Source organism: Myzus persicae, unplaced genomic scaffold, assembly GCF_001856785.1.
Source record: "Myzus persicae strain clone G006 unplaced genomic scaffold, MPER_G0061.0, whole genome shotgun sequence".
Lineage (NCBI taxonomy): Eukaryota > Metazoa > Arthropoda > Insecta > Hemiptera > Aphididae > Myzus > Myzus persicae.
The window spans coordinates 92,013-111,928 of record NW_019104145.1 but is presented as its reverse complement, the minus strand read 5'-3'; the positions used below and the strand labels follow the sequence as shown (position 1 = coordinate 111,928).

General features: G+C 28.1%; 1 protein-coding gene across 2 annotated transcripts; it reads right to left on the bottom strand.

Moving 5' to 3' along the window:
• Window positions 1–219: 219 nt before the first annotated feature.
• LOC111039247 (equilibrative nucleoside transporter 1-like) lies at window positions 220–4,478 on the bottom strand. Of its 2 annotated transcripts, none has more exons than XM_022322651.1 (9): window positions 4,316–4,478; window positions 3,698–3,854; window positions 3,254–3,335; window positions 2,657–2,796; window positions 1,545–1,923; window positions 1,288–1,468; window positions 1,094–1,215; window positions 820–1,022; window positions 220–543 (listed from the first exon to the last, which is right to left on the bottom strand). In XM_022322651.1, exons 1-9 carry the CDS (start codon window positions 4,338–4,340, stop codon window positions 417–419), a joined length of 1,416 nt encoding a protein of 471 aa, XP_022178343.1. In that variant the 5' UTR covers window positions 4,341–4,478; the 3' UTR covers window positions 220–416. The 2 variants fall into 2 exon arrangements, with proteins under 2 accessions (XP_022178343.1, XP_022178344.1); XM_022322652.1 differs by having other exon boundaries at window positions 4,303–4,353.
• Between the last annotated feature and the right edge of the window lie 15,438 nt (window positions 4,479–19,916).

The window sequence follows — 19,916 nt, the reverse complement described above, 5'->3', positions numbered from 1 at the left end:
TAAACAATACTAAAATTTAATACAGCAAATAAATTAAACTTAATGTTTTGAGATAAAATAAAAAAGATAATAATAAGCACTTGTATGTAAAATACAAAATTTTAATGGCACTTAAGATTTTTAATGTTAATTTTAGAATACTCACAAAAATATTATGATGAATAAATAACTGAACAACTTTATAATAGTTCAATTGTGATATATGTATACATTAAGTGTTCTAATAATATTTGTAATAATTTATATGTATTATAAATTTATTTTGATATGTACCTATAGCAAATTGTGGTTAAATCAAGGTTAGTAAACCTAATTATAACATAGTTATAATGAATGTCTAATTCTTTAAAATACATAAAGCAGAAAAATAAGTGTTATTAAATATGAAAAAGTTTTAAAACATTATAATTTATATTTTATATAGACACATGTCTTACAATAAATGGTGTTATCATTCCGAAGAGTATCCCACAACAAATGCCAGTGAGCAGCACAGCAGCTCCAAACATACCTGCAATGCCACTGTACCTTGGTTCAACACAGCTGGAAATAACCATATTTTATTAGTATATAATTATTATACATGTAATACAGATGACAGAACAAGTGGTTGACAACATCTGAAGACAGTATATACTCTTAACATTTGGGGATCTAACATGTGGATACATTTTTGAAAAAAATGAACGGTCTGACCCTGTCTTTATATATTATTAGCTTTATAATACTATAAATTAGGTAATTGAATGTAGTCAATACTCAAAGACAAATATTGTTTCATTTTAAATATAGTTATGCAGTATGAGAAATTATTGTTACCTTGGAGTATACATCATTGCTACAGAACTGTAATAACCACTAGATAATCCAAGGATTGCTCCTAATGTCCAAAATACATAATCATTTTCTATTAACACTGGCATTATTCTTGTAACACCGATTGGGTGGTAATTACAAATCAAAAATAATGGAATAAGAAGAATTCTTAATGCCACAGGAACAAAAAGCCATTTTGGCTTTGGCTGGAATAAAATAAATGAATAATATCAAATTAAATTATCTAATCAGCAATAAAAAGTTAATTAATATTTACCCATGAAACCAATGTAGAAAGATATGTTCCAATAAGTGCGCATACATTGAATGTCAAAAAACACATTACACTGGTATAATATGTTTCTCCGAAAATAAAATCTTTACTTGACATTTTAATATCTATAACGTATAAATAATAATATAATTTTAATAATTGTAAACAATAATTTATTTAAAAAAATTAAGTTTTACCTGAATGAACTGCTGGAAATATTGAAAGAGTGACAAAAAATACAAAAAATACATTAATTAATTGTGGACCAGCTTGTTTAAAAATACTCCAATAAGGAATCTTATCATCATCTCCACATTGTTTTAAATCTTGATTTTCGATTTTTTGTAGATAAATGTGTTCATGAAACTTATAAAATCTCTAAAAGTATACATACACACATAAATAAATGTATTTTATTGTTTGTGTATTCATACTCAAAAGTATAATTACTTACATTTGATGGCAATGCAAAGTATGTATTAAAGCAGGTAAGCAACACAAACAATGCGGTGGTGAAATAATATATAGCAGCAGTTCGAGCATCTGGAGTTATTGAAATTGATGCAATGTTAGCGATAGATGTAAATGTACCACTTAAATTTGTACCAAGAACTACAGCACCAATATATTTTGCAGGGAGTTTAGCTGCCATCCCAAAAACAGAACTGTTGTAAATACCATTTGCCATATTTAACAATACTATACTGCACAGAGTTGACCAGAAAAATAGAGCTGGTATTTGAGAAGTATTAATCATGACCAATGCAACAGTAAAAATAAAACAAAGTACTTCAGTAAGAATAGACCACACAATTCGAGTCGTCAATTTTCCGCTGGAAATTAAATTATTAACAATTTAATATATGTGTATAAAAAAACATTTTGATTTATAATAGCTAATATACAATCCTTATTTGTTGAGAAGTTATTTGTACCCATGCCTATTTGATCAATTATCAAACATTTTTACTTTCAGGTTAATATTACTACTTATTTTTAATTATTCATAAATCAATATTTTGCATTTATATTATAATATTATTGTTTGTTTTACTAATATAACTTAATCCGATCGTTATGTCCATTGAAAATTGTTTACCATAATTTAACAACATTTTAAGTTTAAACAAATACATAATATTATGAAGTACTGCATGATTCTTATGTGGAATTAATTTTCTACACATTGAACAATTTACAAATTATGTCTTTATCATATTGTATCTCAAAGTGCAATTAATTTGAGGCCTATCTTTAGATTACCTAGATCACATAGATTATAGATTATACATACAATTTGTATCAAAGATACTACACATAACTGATAGAAGTTTAATGAAAAGTTAACTAAATCTCTGAATTAAGATTTGATTGCATGATGAACCATACGTTTATTTTTTAAATCTATAATAAATGTTTTTAAATAATAAAAAAATGATAGCCTACAGCCATTAGCTGACTATACATTACACATAATCATCAACAGTAGGTACCATATTCATAACTAGTAATATTATGCATTAGGTCCTCGGACATAACATTATTAATATGTACATTTAATCTTACCCTATAGGACAAAATATGTTAAGCCAATTGAATAGAAGACTGGGAAACTGTGACCCAATAGTCAAATAAGCCATGAAAATGGACGCATAGTACAAATCATCACCTAAATAATCGTGTCCCAACTTGTAATCCACAAAATACTAGTAAAAAAAAAAAATATATATTATTAATTCAAATGTTTTCATCAGAAGTAAATTAGTTATATAACTGTTTTATAGTAAAGTACATAATAATTTTTTTGATTATTTAAATTTTGCATAACACTCATTTCATGTCTGGTTGAGTTAAATAAAGTCTATGCAACTAGATATAAAAAGTAAAACTACAATAAGACTGGGTTTCAAACAAGACTATTAAACGAAACTTCTAAATAAATAGGTACTCTTAAATAAATTGAATAAATAGTCTATTAAACACCAAACAACAGTTAATAAATGGCATTTTTATTGAAAATTAAATCTACCACATTTTTAAAGCAAACCAGTTTAACTAGTTTAAGTATTTTAATATGTTTAGAATATATTATATACTTAGTTATCATAATAATCCCTATAATAATAAACATACATTCAATTTTAGCATAGAATTTCCACTTACAGATTTAGCATTTATAAACATATTCCAAGGCATTAATATTCCTATTCCGTGTAGAACTAAAATCAGATACACAATATTCCATCTAGAACAATCAATAAAAACAAACAATATTATAATTATTAATCAAAAATATTATGAGTAGGTACATTTTAATCAAAATTTATGAAAAAAGCATTTTCGGAACAAATTTAATTTAAAAATGTTTATTCATCACTAACATTTTAATATCAGAATAAAGTTTAAGCAGATTCTAAAATAAAAATTGTCTGCAAATAAACTAAAGTATAGAAAGTTTCATGACATTTTTTAATTAGTAATATGATCAATGGTAAATTACTTAATAAACAATTATTATGTACAAAATTATAATTTCAAGACCACGTGCACAATGTAAATATAAATATCATTGGTGCAGGTAGGGTAGGTATATAAATTTGAACTCGCCTGTCTTTCGGAGGGTCACTCTGTAATACAGAATCATCCATGCAGAATATTTCAGAGTTAAGTTTGTTGTTTGGTAAATTATTTACTTCCCAAGTAGAAGTCATTTGTACTGGTTCTTGCTTAGAAGCAACACTTGTAAATCTATTGTGTAAGTGCACTAGAAAAAAAAAGTACAATTTGTATGAGTAAAACAAATATGCTATACATTATAAAATGACACAAATATGCAAAACCAAATGTATGATAATTATTTTATATTATGTTATAATGTTGTAACCTATATCTTATTATGAATATATTTAACTATTTTGAAAACATATTATACAATTAGGTATTTGTTTTTATTAGTTCGAAAGTCGAAACCCATACAAATGATTATAAATGACCATTGAATATTAGAATATCTATCTACTTAATAATATGAGAAATGAATAATTCTAATAATTGGTGTTACTTTTTGTTGTCTTTTTTTAAACTGTTTCAAATGTTTAAATATTATTATGTTTTTGTCAATATTTAAGCAAAATACATTTAAAAAATATAAACATAAATTATCAGTTATCATTTGTTAATAATTGTTAGGTATTGAAAATATTTATACTTACAAAAAATACTTACACTGTTTCAAACAAATCGCAACCATATGGGTAAAGTGTTAAATCGAAACTATTATAATCAAACAAAAACTATAAGCTGGTATAAACTATACTATACTATGTCGAAGGTCATCGAAACGATTTTTTGGAGTAGGGATATTGTCTGGACTCTGGAATGTGGAATTCAATTAAGGGTCATTTTGGTTATCAATTTTATAGTTTCATAAATACCACAACTCTTGACATCGCTAAGCACTCGAAATTCCAAATACCAATTCAAATAATTTATCTTACTTTACTTGAACGATTAATGCACGTTAATTTTTTCTTTTCAAAAAATGTCTTACTAAAAAAAAAAAAAAAAAAAAAAAAAAAAAAACAGTAAATGTACGAAATGATGTTGGTATTACACAGAATTACGAAGCGATTGGAAATTTAATTTGTTTTAAGCTATTTAAAATTGTAGTATTAATTTATCATGGTCAGAAACATTATTCAGAAATAATTGCTGTGCCTATAGTAAATAATTATAGCACAGTAATAGATTTTGATTTTAATTATGTTTAACCAATGCAATTTATATTTGCTGCAATGACAATTAACAATAGATAATAGTTTGATTGGTGACTTAAGTGTAGAGCTATATTTTAGAATGATAATATTTCTGCCGTCAATATTTTAGCCGACAAATATTTGAGCTAAGTATTATATTTTAGCCGATAGTATTTTGGCAGATAAATATTTTTCCATCAAAATACCTAAATAATGTTATTAAGAGGACGCCACACCCGCATGTGCTGTCTCCGTCTTACAAATGTACAACATAGCAAAAACTATTTAGCGCGGGACAACTTTTCTCGCACCATATTTGCTATAGAATTACTAAATTTTCACAACACGTAAAGAAGAACTTTATCTGTGCAACAGCGTGCTTTTTTTTTAATTACACTTTCCAACCATTTTTGATAAGCAAATGAAAAAAAAACAAAATGTTTAGAAGCAAATAACTTTTATTGTATTTATGTTATCTAAAATATAGGCACGCTGTTGCATAGATAATTTTCTACTCGATATGTTCAGAAATTTTGGAGCCACTACTACAAACACAGAAAGATAAAAGTTGTCCCGCGCAAAACAGTTGTTGCTATGTTGTACCTTTGTAAGACGGAGACAACACATGCGGGTGTGGCGTCCTCTTAATAATACTGCATCGTCCGAAATATTATTACCTAGGGCTAGATAGTTTTAGACTAAAATACTGTTGGCTGAAATACCTGGTGATTATTTTGTAATTAAATGATCATTATTTCAAAATATATAAATATTCTGATAAACTACTAGCCAGGAAATATTTTGGTAGTTGATTGAATTATTGAAGTAGGATATTTTAGCGGTTATCTATTATAAAAATATGTATGATGAAACAGCTAATTATTAAACATTGTTTTACCTATATACGGGAAATATAACATCATAATTATAATTTTTAATGAATCAAAACATATTTTTGAAACTATATGTTGATGTATACCTAACACAAAATATTTCTAATCCATATTATACTATTATATGTCATGTGCCTACCTAACACAATCAGCTGTGTGTTCCATACAAAAAACTATCGGAATACATCATAGTTGGCACGTAATAACGATTTTTACGTGTTTTTAAAAAAAATTCTTGTCTACCTGAACAGAAAAATATAAAAATTTCTCACTATGGCACTATAAGGAATAAATAGTTAATCTATTTTTTTCATTCGCGGTTAGAGTTTTTAGACACTGGTTCAAACTTTTTCAGTTATGGTAAAAAACACAATAAAAAGTACCATATTTATTGCTCAAAAGTTTAAATACATACCTTTAATCAGGACTTAAAACTGATATTGGATACAGATTTTGAATAGAGGTTAAAAACTGAAATCGATAATGAAGCTGGAAACGGAATTGAAAAATAATCATTACCAGTAATAACAACCAATATTCAAAATCAAAAACGAAATTGGCTAAAATAAATACCAATTTCCGAAACCCGAAATCAAAATCGAAAAAAATAAATACCGATATAACCGCCTAAATCAAAGTAGAAAAAAATATTTTATTTTTCAAGCTCTGGTGGTTATAATAATATTACAATCATAATGCATTGCTTGAAACTGATATTGGATACCGATTTTGAATACCGGTTAAAACCGAAATCGATATTGGAACTGAAAACGAAATCAATATATATATTTAGTAAAATATTTTCAGTTTTAAGCCGTGGGGTTTCAATACATATTCATATAAAAATAAAATAATAATAATATAAGGGCTATATTTCTTCTTATACTGATTCCAAACATGTCAATCAACTTTTACATTTTTGAAAATCCTTGTGCCTTTGAATGTTTAGCAGAGCTAATACAACTAAGCGATCTTGCCAAATATTTGACTGCAGCAACTATATTTTTAACAAAAGTTGAAATTGGAATTTATATAATTTATAATGTATAATGGAATTTAATTTATAATCTTGAGATTTTTCTCTTTTAAAAGTTGTTTTTTATTAGGTATAATTGTAATAGTTAAGCATAAGCCATATCCAGACATAAAAATTATTTATATTTGAAGTTTTTCATTGAATAAATAGGTAAAATAAAGTTTCTTATTAATTGAGTATTCGCATAGAAAATTACCTTTATTGGGTAAAATAATTTATGAATTATTCATTAAAGGTAGAGTATACCATGTGTTCACATTTATATTTAATTTTTTTTCTAGGCTTTTTTTCCGTGATCTTTTTTTTCGTGGAATTTTTATCCACCTACCAAATTAATTGTATTAAATGATTTAGGTGACAATGATGCAGATGATCAAGGAAGCATGGAGTTATAAGATGATATAAATAAATAAATTCATGTTATTTTTTTAATATACAATTTAGATACAAGTACACAACAATTGTTATGTGGAATATATTATGTTGTAACCAGTATGTAACCAAGTATATGTAACCAATGGCAACAATTATTTATTTCTATATATAAAGGAAAGTGTACTTACAATGATCAACGCAGAGCCGAACCTATTTGAGTTATCGAATTGAAATTTTGAGGATAGATTAATATTATAATGTCAAGTTCCACTTAGAAAAGATTTTTCAAATGTTGATTTTAAAGGGTTGAAATCGCCAAAAATAAATTGTTTAGGTTTAGTTAAATTGTATATCTATAAATACATATTTTACAGCACGGCGACCTTTTTGTTTCCATAGCGACATTAAAGTATTCAACCATAACTTTTTGGCCGTCCAACTAAATGTGTTTGATTGGCGTGTAGATATGAATTGTTCCGAAAAGTAAAATTCTACAATCTATCTGTATCTATCTATGTATATAAAAATAAATCTCTATTTCCCTTAGTCGAGGAATCACGCTTATCGATTATCATTTAAAACAGATCCATCCATCTATGATATAAAATAGTTAGCTTATAATTTATTAGTGTTCATTTCACATTCGAATCAATCGGAAAATTAATGAAAAATTGTATAGTGTGTTTTTTAATAAGTGTTTGTTCATTATGGTTTGTTTAAGCAATCAAGCTTAAAATTGTAAACAAACTTAAGTCGCAGAACTCGCAATGCTATAAGTTAAATATATACAAGAGCAAGTCAAACACATAATTTGACGGACAAAAAAGTCACGTTACCAGCTGGAAACCTGCGGGCCGCCGTGCCATACATTATGCGCATACAATTTGCATGTTTATTTTAATTAACAACTAATTTTCCGCTCAACTTTCTTAATTTTTTAATAGAACTTGTTATTTTTTTAAATTGTTTGGTTGCCATTGATTAATCGGGCGGATCAGGTTTAAGAATGCATCAAATTGAATTTTAGTACATTGTCTAACAAGGTTGGTTGTCGACTGAGTTACACTTTTAGCCGCTCATCAGCGAGTACACAATCAAAATTAAATGTAAAATAAAAATAAAACATAGTATTTTTATAGAGTATAATAAAGTACCTGATAATATACTACTTACTTTATCACAAGTGAGTCTCGTGTAGAGTTAGCATTTTTAACGGGTAACGAAGTGCACGGGATCAGCTAGTTATCATAAAAAAAAAACTTAATCTCATTATTATATACTGAAATATTATTAAATTATTAAAATATAATGTAACCACTAAACACCATTTATAAACAAAATACAAATGTATAGAAAAATGCAGGTCTTGAAACCGATTGACATATTTCGGTTTCGATTTTGTATACCACATTCTAATTTTTTTTAAATAGATTTCCAAGCTGACTTTAAATTATAACTTAGTAGTTTTATTACCTTTAAATACTGAATAAGTTTTTTTAATTTTTAATAAAAATAAGATAGTTGTTTTTCTAAGAGTGATTTTATAATTTCATCCTATACATTTGAAGCTTTTATAAGGAACCAAGAACAAAAATATATTTTCCACATTTTAAAATTTATAAAACTTAATTATAATTACGGTTTCCAATTTTTTTCCGATTTCGGTCTAGAATTTATTACCAGTTTCCAATTTTTTCTGATTTGATTTTGAATTTAATACCGGTTTCTAAAAACGGTTTTGAAACCGATTTCAACTTTCAAGCCCTTGTATAATATAGATGTCGTAGTATATTATTCATATCTTCCGATAGTAATTTTAATGCTACACTTCAACACACATAACAAATTTACAATTATATATATAAATATAATATTTAATATTTATATTTCAGTTTTAAATGATCAACGTTGCAATTGGTGATGAACGTGATGAACTATATGATATATGTACGACGTGTAAGTAGCATCAAAATGGACTATGAAAGCTGGTTACAACAAGGTAATTTGGTTTGGTAGGTACCCTACTACTTTAAAAGATCAGAAGGTATCATACAAAACGCCAAGGGCGTAAGTATTAGGGTCTACACTATTTGGGTCTGGTATTTTTCTAGGTATATCACAATAGTTGGGTCGGGAGTTATTTTAAGTAAGTAACAAAGTATTTTAAGCAAATATACAATTCAAACGAAAAATATTAAAACAATTCTCATAACCCGCTATTAGATATTTTACCTATTATTTATTTGTATTTCCTGTATGATATAATATGTTGATACTCAACTATCTAAGAAAACACAATATGACAGTCTGACATTTACTTTCATTCAATACCATTAGAATTACCTGTAATGGCGTATTGATATGTACATATAATTTCATGCGTCGACAATGATAACCACAAAATTCCTTCGTGTCGTTTCATTAGATATAAATATATAATGGGCCGTTTTGATGCACTCTTTTCATTTTATATACTTAGCGTGACCCTTTCGGACGTACGTTGCGCACTTAGGTACACCGCCCATTAAAAAATTTAAATTTTTTATTACATCAATAATTTGCACTCACTTAGTCTACCTTACCATGATACTTGCTATAATTTCTTTAGATAATTAGATGCATACAAGATACTTGATACATAATATTATACATTAAAACCTCGACGAAAACTAAATATATCTATATAAATAAGTGGTAATTAATCAATAATTAGTAATAACTTCTACATCACAGAAATACAAACACGAAAGAACATTATTCATATTAATATATTATCAATAAACAATGTAGGTATATTATTTAAAGTTGAGCATTTATAACACTATTTTGAACTGTGCGGATAATTTATAATTTTTCAATCATTTTTTATCACTTTCATATCAAAAAAATTTAATATTCTAATATATTTTTTTAGCTCTATCCATCAAGTCAGACTTCCAATTCAACTAATATAATACCTATACTAATTGTTGTCAGTTATTTTTGACGGTATTGTAGCTAGATAATTTTACATCTTCAAAGACATTTGCCTACGAACACAGCATGACGCGGCCACCGCGGTTTTCGCGGGATTATCGCGGTAGGCCGGTCGCTGTCGAATTTAAATAAGTGCAGGCGTGTATGGACAAACGACACGCTAAATAGGTTTGTATACCTTGTGTGGTTTTTTTTATCGTGGTAACACGAGAAAAAAACGGTCTTGATAACAAACAAATTTGTACGGACCGCGTTGGTGCGATAATGCTTGGTGCGGCGTGTGTCGTACCGATGGCATTGTGGCAAGTATCAGAGAGCGAGACGATCGCCGGCGACGGGCACTTGTCCAGCGCGACTTGTCTTCCCGCGCTCGTCTTGTGCCTTTGCGGAGCGGCGGGAGAGTCGATACCACGGTTATTTACATCTGTAAATAAGTTAATAACCGTGGTCGTTATACTGTACCTCCGGTCGAACCGCCCCACAAATTCGAATTGTTCGATTTCAAATGCGACCGCCTGATACGCGTTCACGCATTCGTCGAAAACTGCCGCGATTGAAAAATCGACCGCGACATGTGGCGCACGGAAAAAAATATCAATTTGGTATGGTAAATGGTTAAAAATATAATAGTTGATATTATCATAATATATTGGTTATAACTATGCCTGTTTGCCGTTGAAAAATACAATGTAGTTTTAGTTATTAACTCATAGTTAAATTTTCCAAATAAATATGTACACTAAATATTTCTGAAAGTCATATCAACCATGTTGGTATGTTTGTTGGATATGGGCATTATTTTCTTTGTCTATATACAGTATACACTGCAGTACATGGGCGACCATAAATAACACGCGTGCCAGTTGTAGCCACTGCTAATGCATTGGCGAAAATAAGTTTTTCTCGGTGGGTCGGTGAGTACCTATAGGAATCAGAACTAAAGTATAGTAGGTACAGGAAGTATACCTATAGTAGGTACTAGGAACTCGTCGAAATTATTTTCCTTGTGAACGCGTATCAGGCGGTTGCATTTAATATACGATCGGACTATGATTTTTTCAAAGATCATAATATTATGCGTTAAAAAATAAGGATTTCAATAGTGGGGCCTAACGTTTCAAGTAACTCTTGTAACTACCTAAAATTACACTGTTTTTTATTTATAAAAAAACTGATGTTTTAAAATTTAGTTTTAATTTTTTTTACCGAATCTATTTTATTGAGACTTAAACAATGAATGAAAATCCGGTGTCTTCTCTTTCGAAACAGCGCATAGAAACAGATTGCGGTATGTAAGGTAAGTAAGTAATATAATAATATGTAAAAATGCTTCACGTAATAAAGCACATATACTTACTAGTTACTACTTAGATTTAATTAATTTTTCACAACGAGCATGCCAACTGTAAGTTATGGTACTAATAGTTATTAAGTTGTATAGGTATCTACTATTATGTTATATAAATAAATATAATATATTTATAATTATATTACCTATGTTACCTATATGTATAATTTTTTTGGTTATTTATATTATTTCATTAATTTTTATTAAATTTAGGTCGTCCAAAATATTATATACCTATACCTATGGTTAGGTTATTATTGACTAGTGTATAATTGTTATTATTATACTATAAAATATTAGACTCCAGTCGACTACTTTTACCACTACGCCTACGCCTGTCTACATAATGAAACATTACAATTTGAATTTTTAGATTCTGCACAGATCGACGAATGTATTGATTTCGCAATGATGCGTTTTTTCACACATACGATGCACACGATAAGAAGTCGAAATAACGATTTAATTTCAACTTTGACTTTTGAGAGTAGTCTCTAATGGAAAAATTGAATTGATTGTTATATAGTTTGCGCCGTTACTTAAAAATAAGCACTATAACAGTCTCCACCAGCAGCGATCTACACACGCACACACGCACACTTCATATTTGTTGATTTTTGTGTAATTTTGTTATAATTGTGTCGTGAGTGAATTATATAATATGTAGACGAGTTCCCGCCGTATACATATACAGCACGGCCGCCGTAATCCGTCACCAGTTCGTTGCGCACAGTCAACGCAGAAAATAATTATATTCACCGGCGCAAATCGTCAAGTTTTACTATTACGTTTTCGACGGCTCAAAATGCCTCGATTTTGTAATATTTCTAGGCGCTAGAACCGCCGAGTGCATTTTTTGTATTATACATTTCATTATTTGAGTGCGCAAATAGCCGCTGTGTTTTATTATAATCCTTGTCTCTATATCATTGTTTATTAATTATTATCATTAATTGTTAAATGTATTCGTTCTGTATTCTTTGTTGTCGTGTGTGTCGATTTGCAATTATTTTAGGCATATGTAGCAGCTGGCCAGCCGTGCTCCACAAATTGTTAGTTTTTGTATCATTATTTATCATCATATATTTTGTTATCTATATTATTATTGTTGTTGGGCCAGAAGGGCCATTTTTCGTATCGTGCATATTTTTTAATTTTGTATTGTGTATTATTTTAAATCTGTGAAATAATACAACTAGTCAATTACCAATCAATGTGTTACCATTTTCTTAAAGTTACCTTGTCATTTAGTTATTAAGATTTACACACACACAAATATACACACATACACACCCGACACCCCACCCACACACTAGCACTCGCAGGTTTTGCTCGGCGACCCTGTCCACCTCCTGTCGAGTGCTATAAGCAATATATATACACATCAAATTACACAGGTCGGTCGGTGTGTTCATATAGTGCATTATAGCTTATAGGTGACCGGGCTCGAGTATTCATTTTTATCATATGCTCCCGGACCGTACAGTTATTATTGAGGTCAAAGTTCAAAATTTCCTGTACTTTTCAATAGCGTTACTGCGTTAGAAAAAATCTTATAGGTTAACTATTGGCTATTCATTATTGTACATTTATGAATGATCACAGTTGGCATAGATTAAATACCTAGGCGGCCAACTGATAAGTTGTACTTACTACTTACTGTAACTCATCTTCATGTCCTCTATAGATTGCCTACCCAAGTGACTAAGTTGCACGGAAATCAATTTTCACACGAGGTGACTGACTTGCTAAACACTCAAACATGGTTTACAACTAAATGGATTTTGGATTTTTGTGCAACTCTAAGAAAAATTAACATAGATAAATGAAATGTTCATAACATTTTGAGACATGTTGAATTATTTTGGAGGCATATTAAATTTTCAATTAATTATAGGTAGATTTTTTTTTTGATTAATGTCGATAAAAAATGGTTTACCTGTCAATAAACTCGAAAATGTAATCCAAGGTTTGAACATAAGTTGTTGTTAATAAAAATTTTTAAAAAAAAGTTAATAAAAATGTTGTATTATGAGTTTGAATTTAAAATTTTGACAAAATTCGTACAAACAACGGAAATTTGCCAATTATTTAGAGTCCCCTTAATTTTCCTATACTTAACAAAGATAAAAGTTTACTGGAAAGTCAAATTTATTTTTATACGAGCGTTGATGTTAAACGTTGGATTTTTTATTTTGTTGTTATTCAATAAATAATGACTTTAATTACTTGATATTTTTATTAAAAGTTTACTTTATCATTTTCTTTACAATATGATACAATTTTCAAAATAATTTGTTTTGTTTTGAGTGATTTATGGACATTGTAAATTTTTTTATTCTATAAAATGTTAATGAAATAGTTTTATTCCCTGAGTCAAAAAAACTTAAAGATTCACATGCATGATTTTTTTTTTATAAGTGTTTAGTTTAAATTCTTACGAAATTCATTAAAATCTCGAAAATGTTGAAATTATTTTGTAGTTAAAAATGTACATTATGTTTAATTTCTGTTACTAAGAATTGAACATTTAAAGCGATAATTCTCACAAATATTTATTATTGTAACCAAAAACTCTAAAATATATACAAACAGACATTTTAAGTTAAAATGTTGACGAAATTACACATTAAAACATAGAATAACGATTTCAATTAATTTTTTGTAATATTAAAATATTGGCTGTATGACATAGGCGCCAAAGGTACAAAAATGACCTATCATTTGCGCCAAAATTAATATTTTATATAAGTATTAAGTTGGTAGTTATTTAAAAATGTCTATATCTTATAAAAATTATATTATATTAATATTATTATGTTGATAGTAAATTATGATATAGGTAGGTACATGCACATCAATATTTAATACATTTAATAAATTGGTTGATTTTTTATAAAAATAAAATGTCGATAATAAATTATAATATACATGCACATCAATATTTAATACATTTAATAAATTGGTTGATTTTTTATAAAAATAAAATGTCGATGATAAATAATAATATACATGCACATCAATATTGACGCTTACACGGATGCTTACGAAATTATAGGTACTAACAATATGTTATAGCACAAACTGCTCACACACTGTCTATTTGACAATCTATCGTAATCAGATAATACATTTGTCGAATAAGATTAAGCGTTTGGAGTTTTTGAGCGATATAGTTCTAAATTTAATATCTGTTATTTAATTTCTGACGCTTTTGTACGATACGACATTTTTTTTTCTTATCTTATTTTGGCGCTTATGTCTTCCACCTTAAATATTAAACATGGTTACCTGAGACTTAGAGAGTACAGTATACACAAATCGACATTTTCAAGTATAATTTATTTGACAAAAATGTATTAACCTACAGTAGAGCCATTCATGCTTAATCGGCCTAATAGTAAAATCGCTTTAATCACAATAATATCATCCAATATACCAGCTTTTTTAAAGTTACATTTTTAGAAAATAATATGTTAGGTACCCTAAACATAGGCTATAGCCCCCTCCCCAATATAAATACATCACACCCAGTTCCGTCTTTACCCAGCCGATTGGGGGCTCCGAATAATCGAAGTTGCAACTTTAAATTGTAAGCTGTAACGTATTAATACGAGCATCTATGAAAAAATAATTCTAAATTCTAGAAGATAAAAAAACTTAATTAAATGGCAATGTTCAAATGTTATGTCAGTCTTTGCCTGCCCGTATTATTAAGATATTTATGTGGCTGTACCTATGCACATTAGAATTAGGTTACTGAATTATTTATTTAATCGTAATTATTTCAAAGCAGTGGATTGAATAGAAATTCAATTTTAAACGTTTTCAGTAAATACATAATAAAGACTGACAATCAGTACAAATGGGCCGTTTGTCCGAGTTCGTTTAGTTTATTGAAATATATCAAAAATATAAAATATAAAATATAATATTTTATTAGTGTCTGTAATAAAGCTATAGTCTCATTTAATTAAGTTAAAAGGGACGTATTTGAGTAGTTCAGAAAAAAGAAAAAGACTTGAGATTCAAAAAGAAAATCAGCAAACTGCCTAAGGTCACTTCATTTTTTACACTCGAAGAAACTAACAGGCAGACAGAATTTTCGACCTCGTCATGTCAATAGGTACCTCTAAATTTGAAAGTCTAGAAACTGGTCCTACTTTTGATAGGTAGCTCACCAATTTGTCATTAATGTGCATAGAAAATGATGTGAAGTAACCTTCAAAAACTGGACTTCGAAGAAATAATTAAAGATTTTACACAACACAAATCTCAAAAAAACCCGTTGCTCACTTAGCGATACGCATAAGCTAAGTTTCATTGTTGAAAGTTATAACAGTAAAACACCATTTCTAATTCTGTAAAATGTACATAACGTTTATCAACTAATAAAGTAATCATACTAAACAAGCTTTTGATGTTTTTATTCAACTTGTGTGGGCCTACTAAAAGGGCCCCTTAAGCTTCGGGTGTCCATGGGCTCCTGCAAAGCCTAAGACGGCCCTGATCATACTATGCCAATGCCCACCATAACATTTTAGATGTTATACGATTAACTTACAATAACGATAACCTTTGTGTGACCCCACTATGTGTGTTTGTCAGTTTTCAGTATTGCTAGGAAGTTGTAGCCGTATTATAGGAGTTGCATATTATTCTGTATACTCTCAATTACCAGCAGACCATGCTAGAAATCCAAGCTGTTCAATGTTGAGTTTAAAAATGTTTAATTTAAAATACATAATATGCATATTTTGCCAAATTCAGGGAAAAAGTGAATATTTCTGGATTTTCATATTAGCATATTGTGTATATTTAATGTTTTCTAAACAATTGACCTTTTTATTTTTTAAGCTGTGTATTTAATAATATTGAATATAAAAATCAATATTATTTAATGTAGGTATTTATTGTTATCATCGCAGTTGACTATTAATTTAACAACAGCGCCACAGTGGTGCTTGGTGCATGTAATCTTTATCGCTAAAATATTCCGATATACTATCTTTTCGAATATATTTTTTTCTGTTAAAGAAAATGTCAAAATGGCAACCAGTTTTCTACCATATTTATAAGTACTATACATTTATTTTTCCATATTTTCAAATTCTTTTAGTGTAAGTTAATAACAACATAAAATAGTTTTCTTCGAATTTTGAATAGTTTAATATTAAATAGTTAAAATTTATATTATTTTTATTTTTAATAATTTTTTGTGCACATTTGACACAATTTGTGCATATGAACATGCATATTTTTCTTTTTTTTTTTATCTAATATAACTTTTGAGCCTTAATTATTATATTTATAATAAATACATGGAATAACGTCTTATCGGAGAAGACCAGTGGTTCCAATTGAAGCCAAATAAGTGTATACCTATATTGAGTATCGATAAACAATATATATATATAATCATATACCATACCATTACGACAAATTAATAGTTCTGCTCCGTCTAACCCATTTACTATCACAGATATAACAATACCCGATAAATATTCCCAAACTATTGATGGTTATCAATTTCTAATAAATTATATTGAATTAGTTGTAAATCGGGTTTTTGTGTTTCCTAGTTCCTACGGAAAACAATTTATATTTATTGGATAAATCTGATCATTGATTTGGATCAGATAGAAACTTTTTGGGTAATCTTATCCTCCATTATTTGCAAAAGTATATTATGTTCTAAAACATATTAATTTGGTAGTACCATTAGTTTTCTCTTTAATTCCAGATAAAATGAAAAGTTTGTACTAAAGTTTAGGTACACTTTTGGCAATCAAAACACATAATATTTATTTAAATTAAAAAAAAAATAATGACAGATTCCGAACAAAACTATTTAAGGGCGCAACACGCCTACCTCGTTTATTTAAACTCAAGTGGCTGTCGATATTTATTCCTAATTCAATGCAGTTAAGGAGTAGTTGGTTAGCCATTCCCACTCAAGAACCGATCTTGTGAACCGGATTGTTGAATTGATACAAATAAAGTTTCTAAGTTATATTTTACAGGTCCTAGAAACGTATGACCTGCGTTCATAGACTAACACAATTGAACACGATATAGCAACGTATACAAGATTTATTAAATGTTTAAATAGTAACAATAATATATAGTACACTATCGCCTGAGTAAAACTGTTCTTAAGGATAGTATATTGAAGATCACAGGAGTAGCGGAGTAAGAGTTGAAATTATTGAATTATTATGATTTATCTATAAGGTAGGTAGGTATCTAATATCTATAGGTACATTTATACCTATAGTAAATCAAATTAATAATATATTACTTAAAAATGTAGAGATGATTGTTTTCTCTACTTTACTATTCGAACTCGACTGGTTGGCTACTACGCCAATGATTTATATTGTAATAATATGCATTCAACATCTACAAAAAAAATATAAAATATGATATGAAGCAAAAATTTAATATACATAGTATAAAAAAATGTCGCTATATGAAAGTTAAGATTTTAAGAATATGCATTTTTTTCAATAAAATTGCCTACATTATACATTTTTGGTTTTTTAAACTCACCATTGTGCATACAGCCCGGAATCCTAGCTTGGTCTCGAGAGCATATTGAATAATATTCAACTCCTACAACTCCCTATCCTTAGTAATTAGTAGTTATTATAGTCGATAGTCACACACATGACGTCCATCAGGCTTACTGTCATTTTCGCAATTTCAACTTTAGACTTATTGTGGGGGCTGAATATATAAACGGTAAGCAGACCCGCGGGGGGCCTTGGCCACCACAAATCACCATTCATATTATCTTACCTTATAAATTTATAATATTACTTCATAATTTGATAACACTTTTTTTTTACTAAAATACCGTACACTTACTTATCATACAAAATTCTTAGGCCTCAAAAATACATATTGTATTTACCTAAATACGTATATATTTAGTATATACTATCGCGATAAGTGATTGCAATAATAAAACATTGTAATAATAATTCCCAATCATTTAAGGTCAAAATTATACATTTATTTCTATAATATCAGAGGTGATTTATATTTTATAATTAACACGGGCGTCTCATAATATATAATATTGTGTAAGTATAAAAAAAAGGATGTCGCTCTGCTGTACATTTGGTGTCATTTGGATGGTAGGTATTCAATTTCAATTCAATGATAAATTATTATTGTATACGAAAAACGATTTTAAACAGAGACTGTGTGTCAGTCTAGGATATTTTGTATTGTTATTACTTACGATATTAATAAGGTAGTAGACGGTAAGTTGAATTAATATTATCCTTAAATTATCGATGATGCTGGTAAAATATTAAATAATATACTTACGTAAAATTGGACTGTTTTGGAACTGAATTACGAGTTACGACAAAATGACAAAAATCGTTATTTTTTGTGTTAATATGTAATTTTGTACAAATTTTACGTATTTTATCAATTCATATACTTCATAAGGTTTTCAAAAATAATTCGACTTGTTTTAATCAGTTGACTGACATTTTCAATTTTCATTTTTTTTTCATTCTTTTTTCTATAAATGTCAATAAAATGTTATTAGTTTGGTCAAAAAGCGTGCAAGTTTAATACAAGACTCTTGATAATAGATATATTGGTTCAATAACAGTTGAAAAATATTAAAAATACCTATTTTACATGTTTTTTATAAACATTTAAAGTTCAAATTTTGACAACATTTTATGAAATTAAAAATTGAAAAATGATTTTGTAGTTAAAAATGTATTTAATTTTTAATTTTTATAATATTATCATATATATTATAATATTATTAAAATTACTAACTGTACACATTTACAATGTAGGATTTTGAAATTGTATGTCCTAGATTTTTTGGGGGTAGTGACTAAGCCCCCCCTCAATTTACGCCTATGCTTACTGTCCGTCCCAATACATGCTACGGCGGAGTTATACAGTTCACTTCAAATGACGTGTGATTTCAGTCTTATGCTTTCTTAAGTATTCTCCTTCAGATGTATATTGTTTGATTTTATTATACATTTAAAAAATTATTTATACATATAATCGTCATCGTGCATTTGTACTCCACTTGATGCGCACGGTTTTGTGCATTAATTCCCAGAACTATAGCTAAATCGAATATTGCGTTAGGAATTGGTTTTAAGCCCAATTTGTGATATAGTATTATATTAGGTAGGTAAACATAATCTGTAATAACTGCTAATAAAAAACCAAGAGATTTCTATTTTGTTTTTTTAGTACAAAATTAAACAACAATCATTGAAAAAAAAAATTTCAATATTTTATTATTCAATACAAAATTTAAATATGGACAAAACATAGTCAACTTACTACTATTTTAAAAGTGTTCATTGTATATTAAACAACTTAAATTATAATTAATACTTAAAGTAAATGCAAAAAAAAAAAGAAATAATTATTTAATGGAAAAAAAACT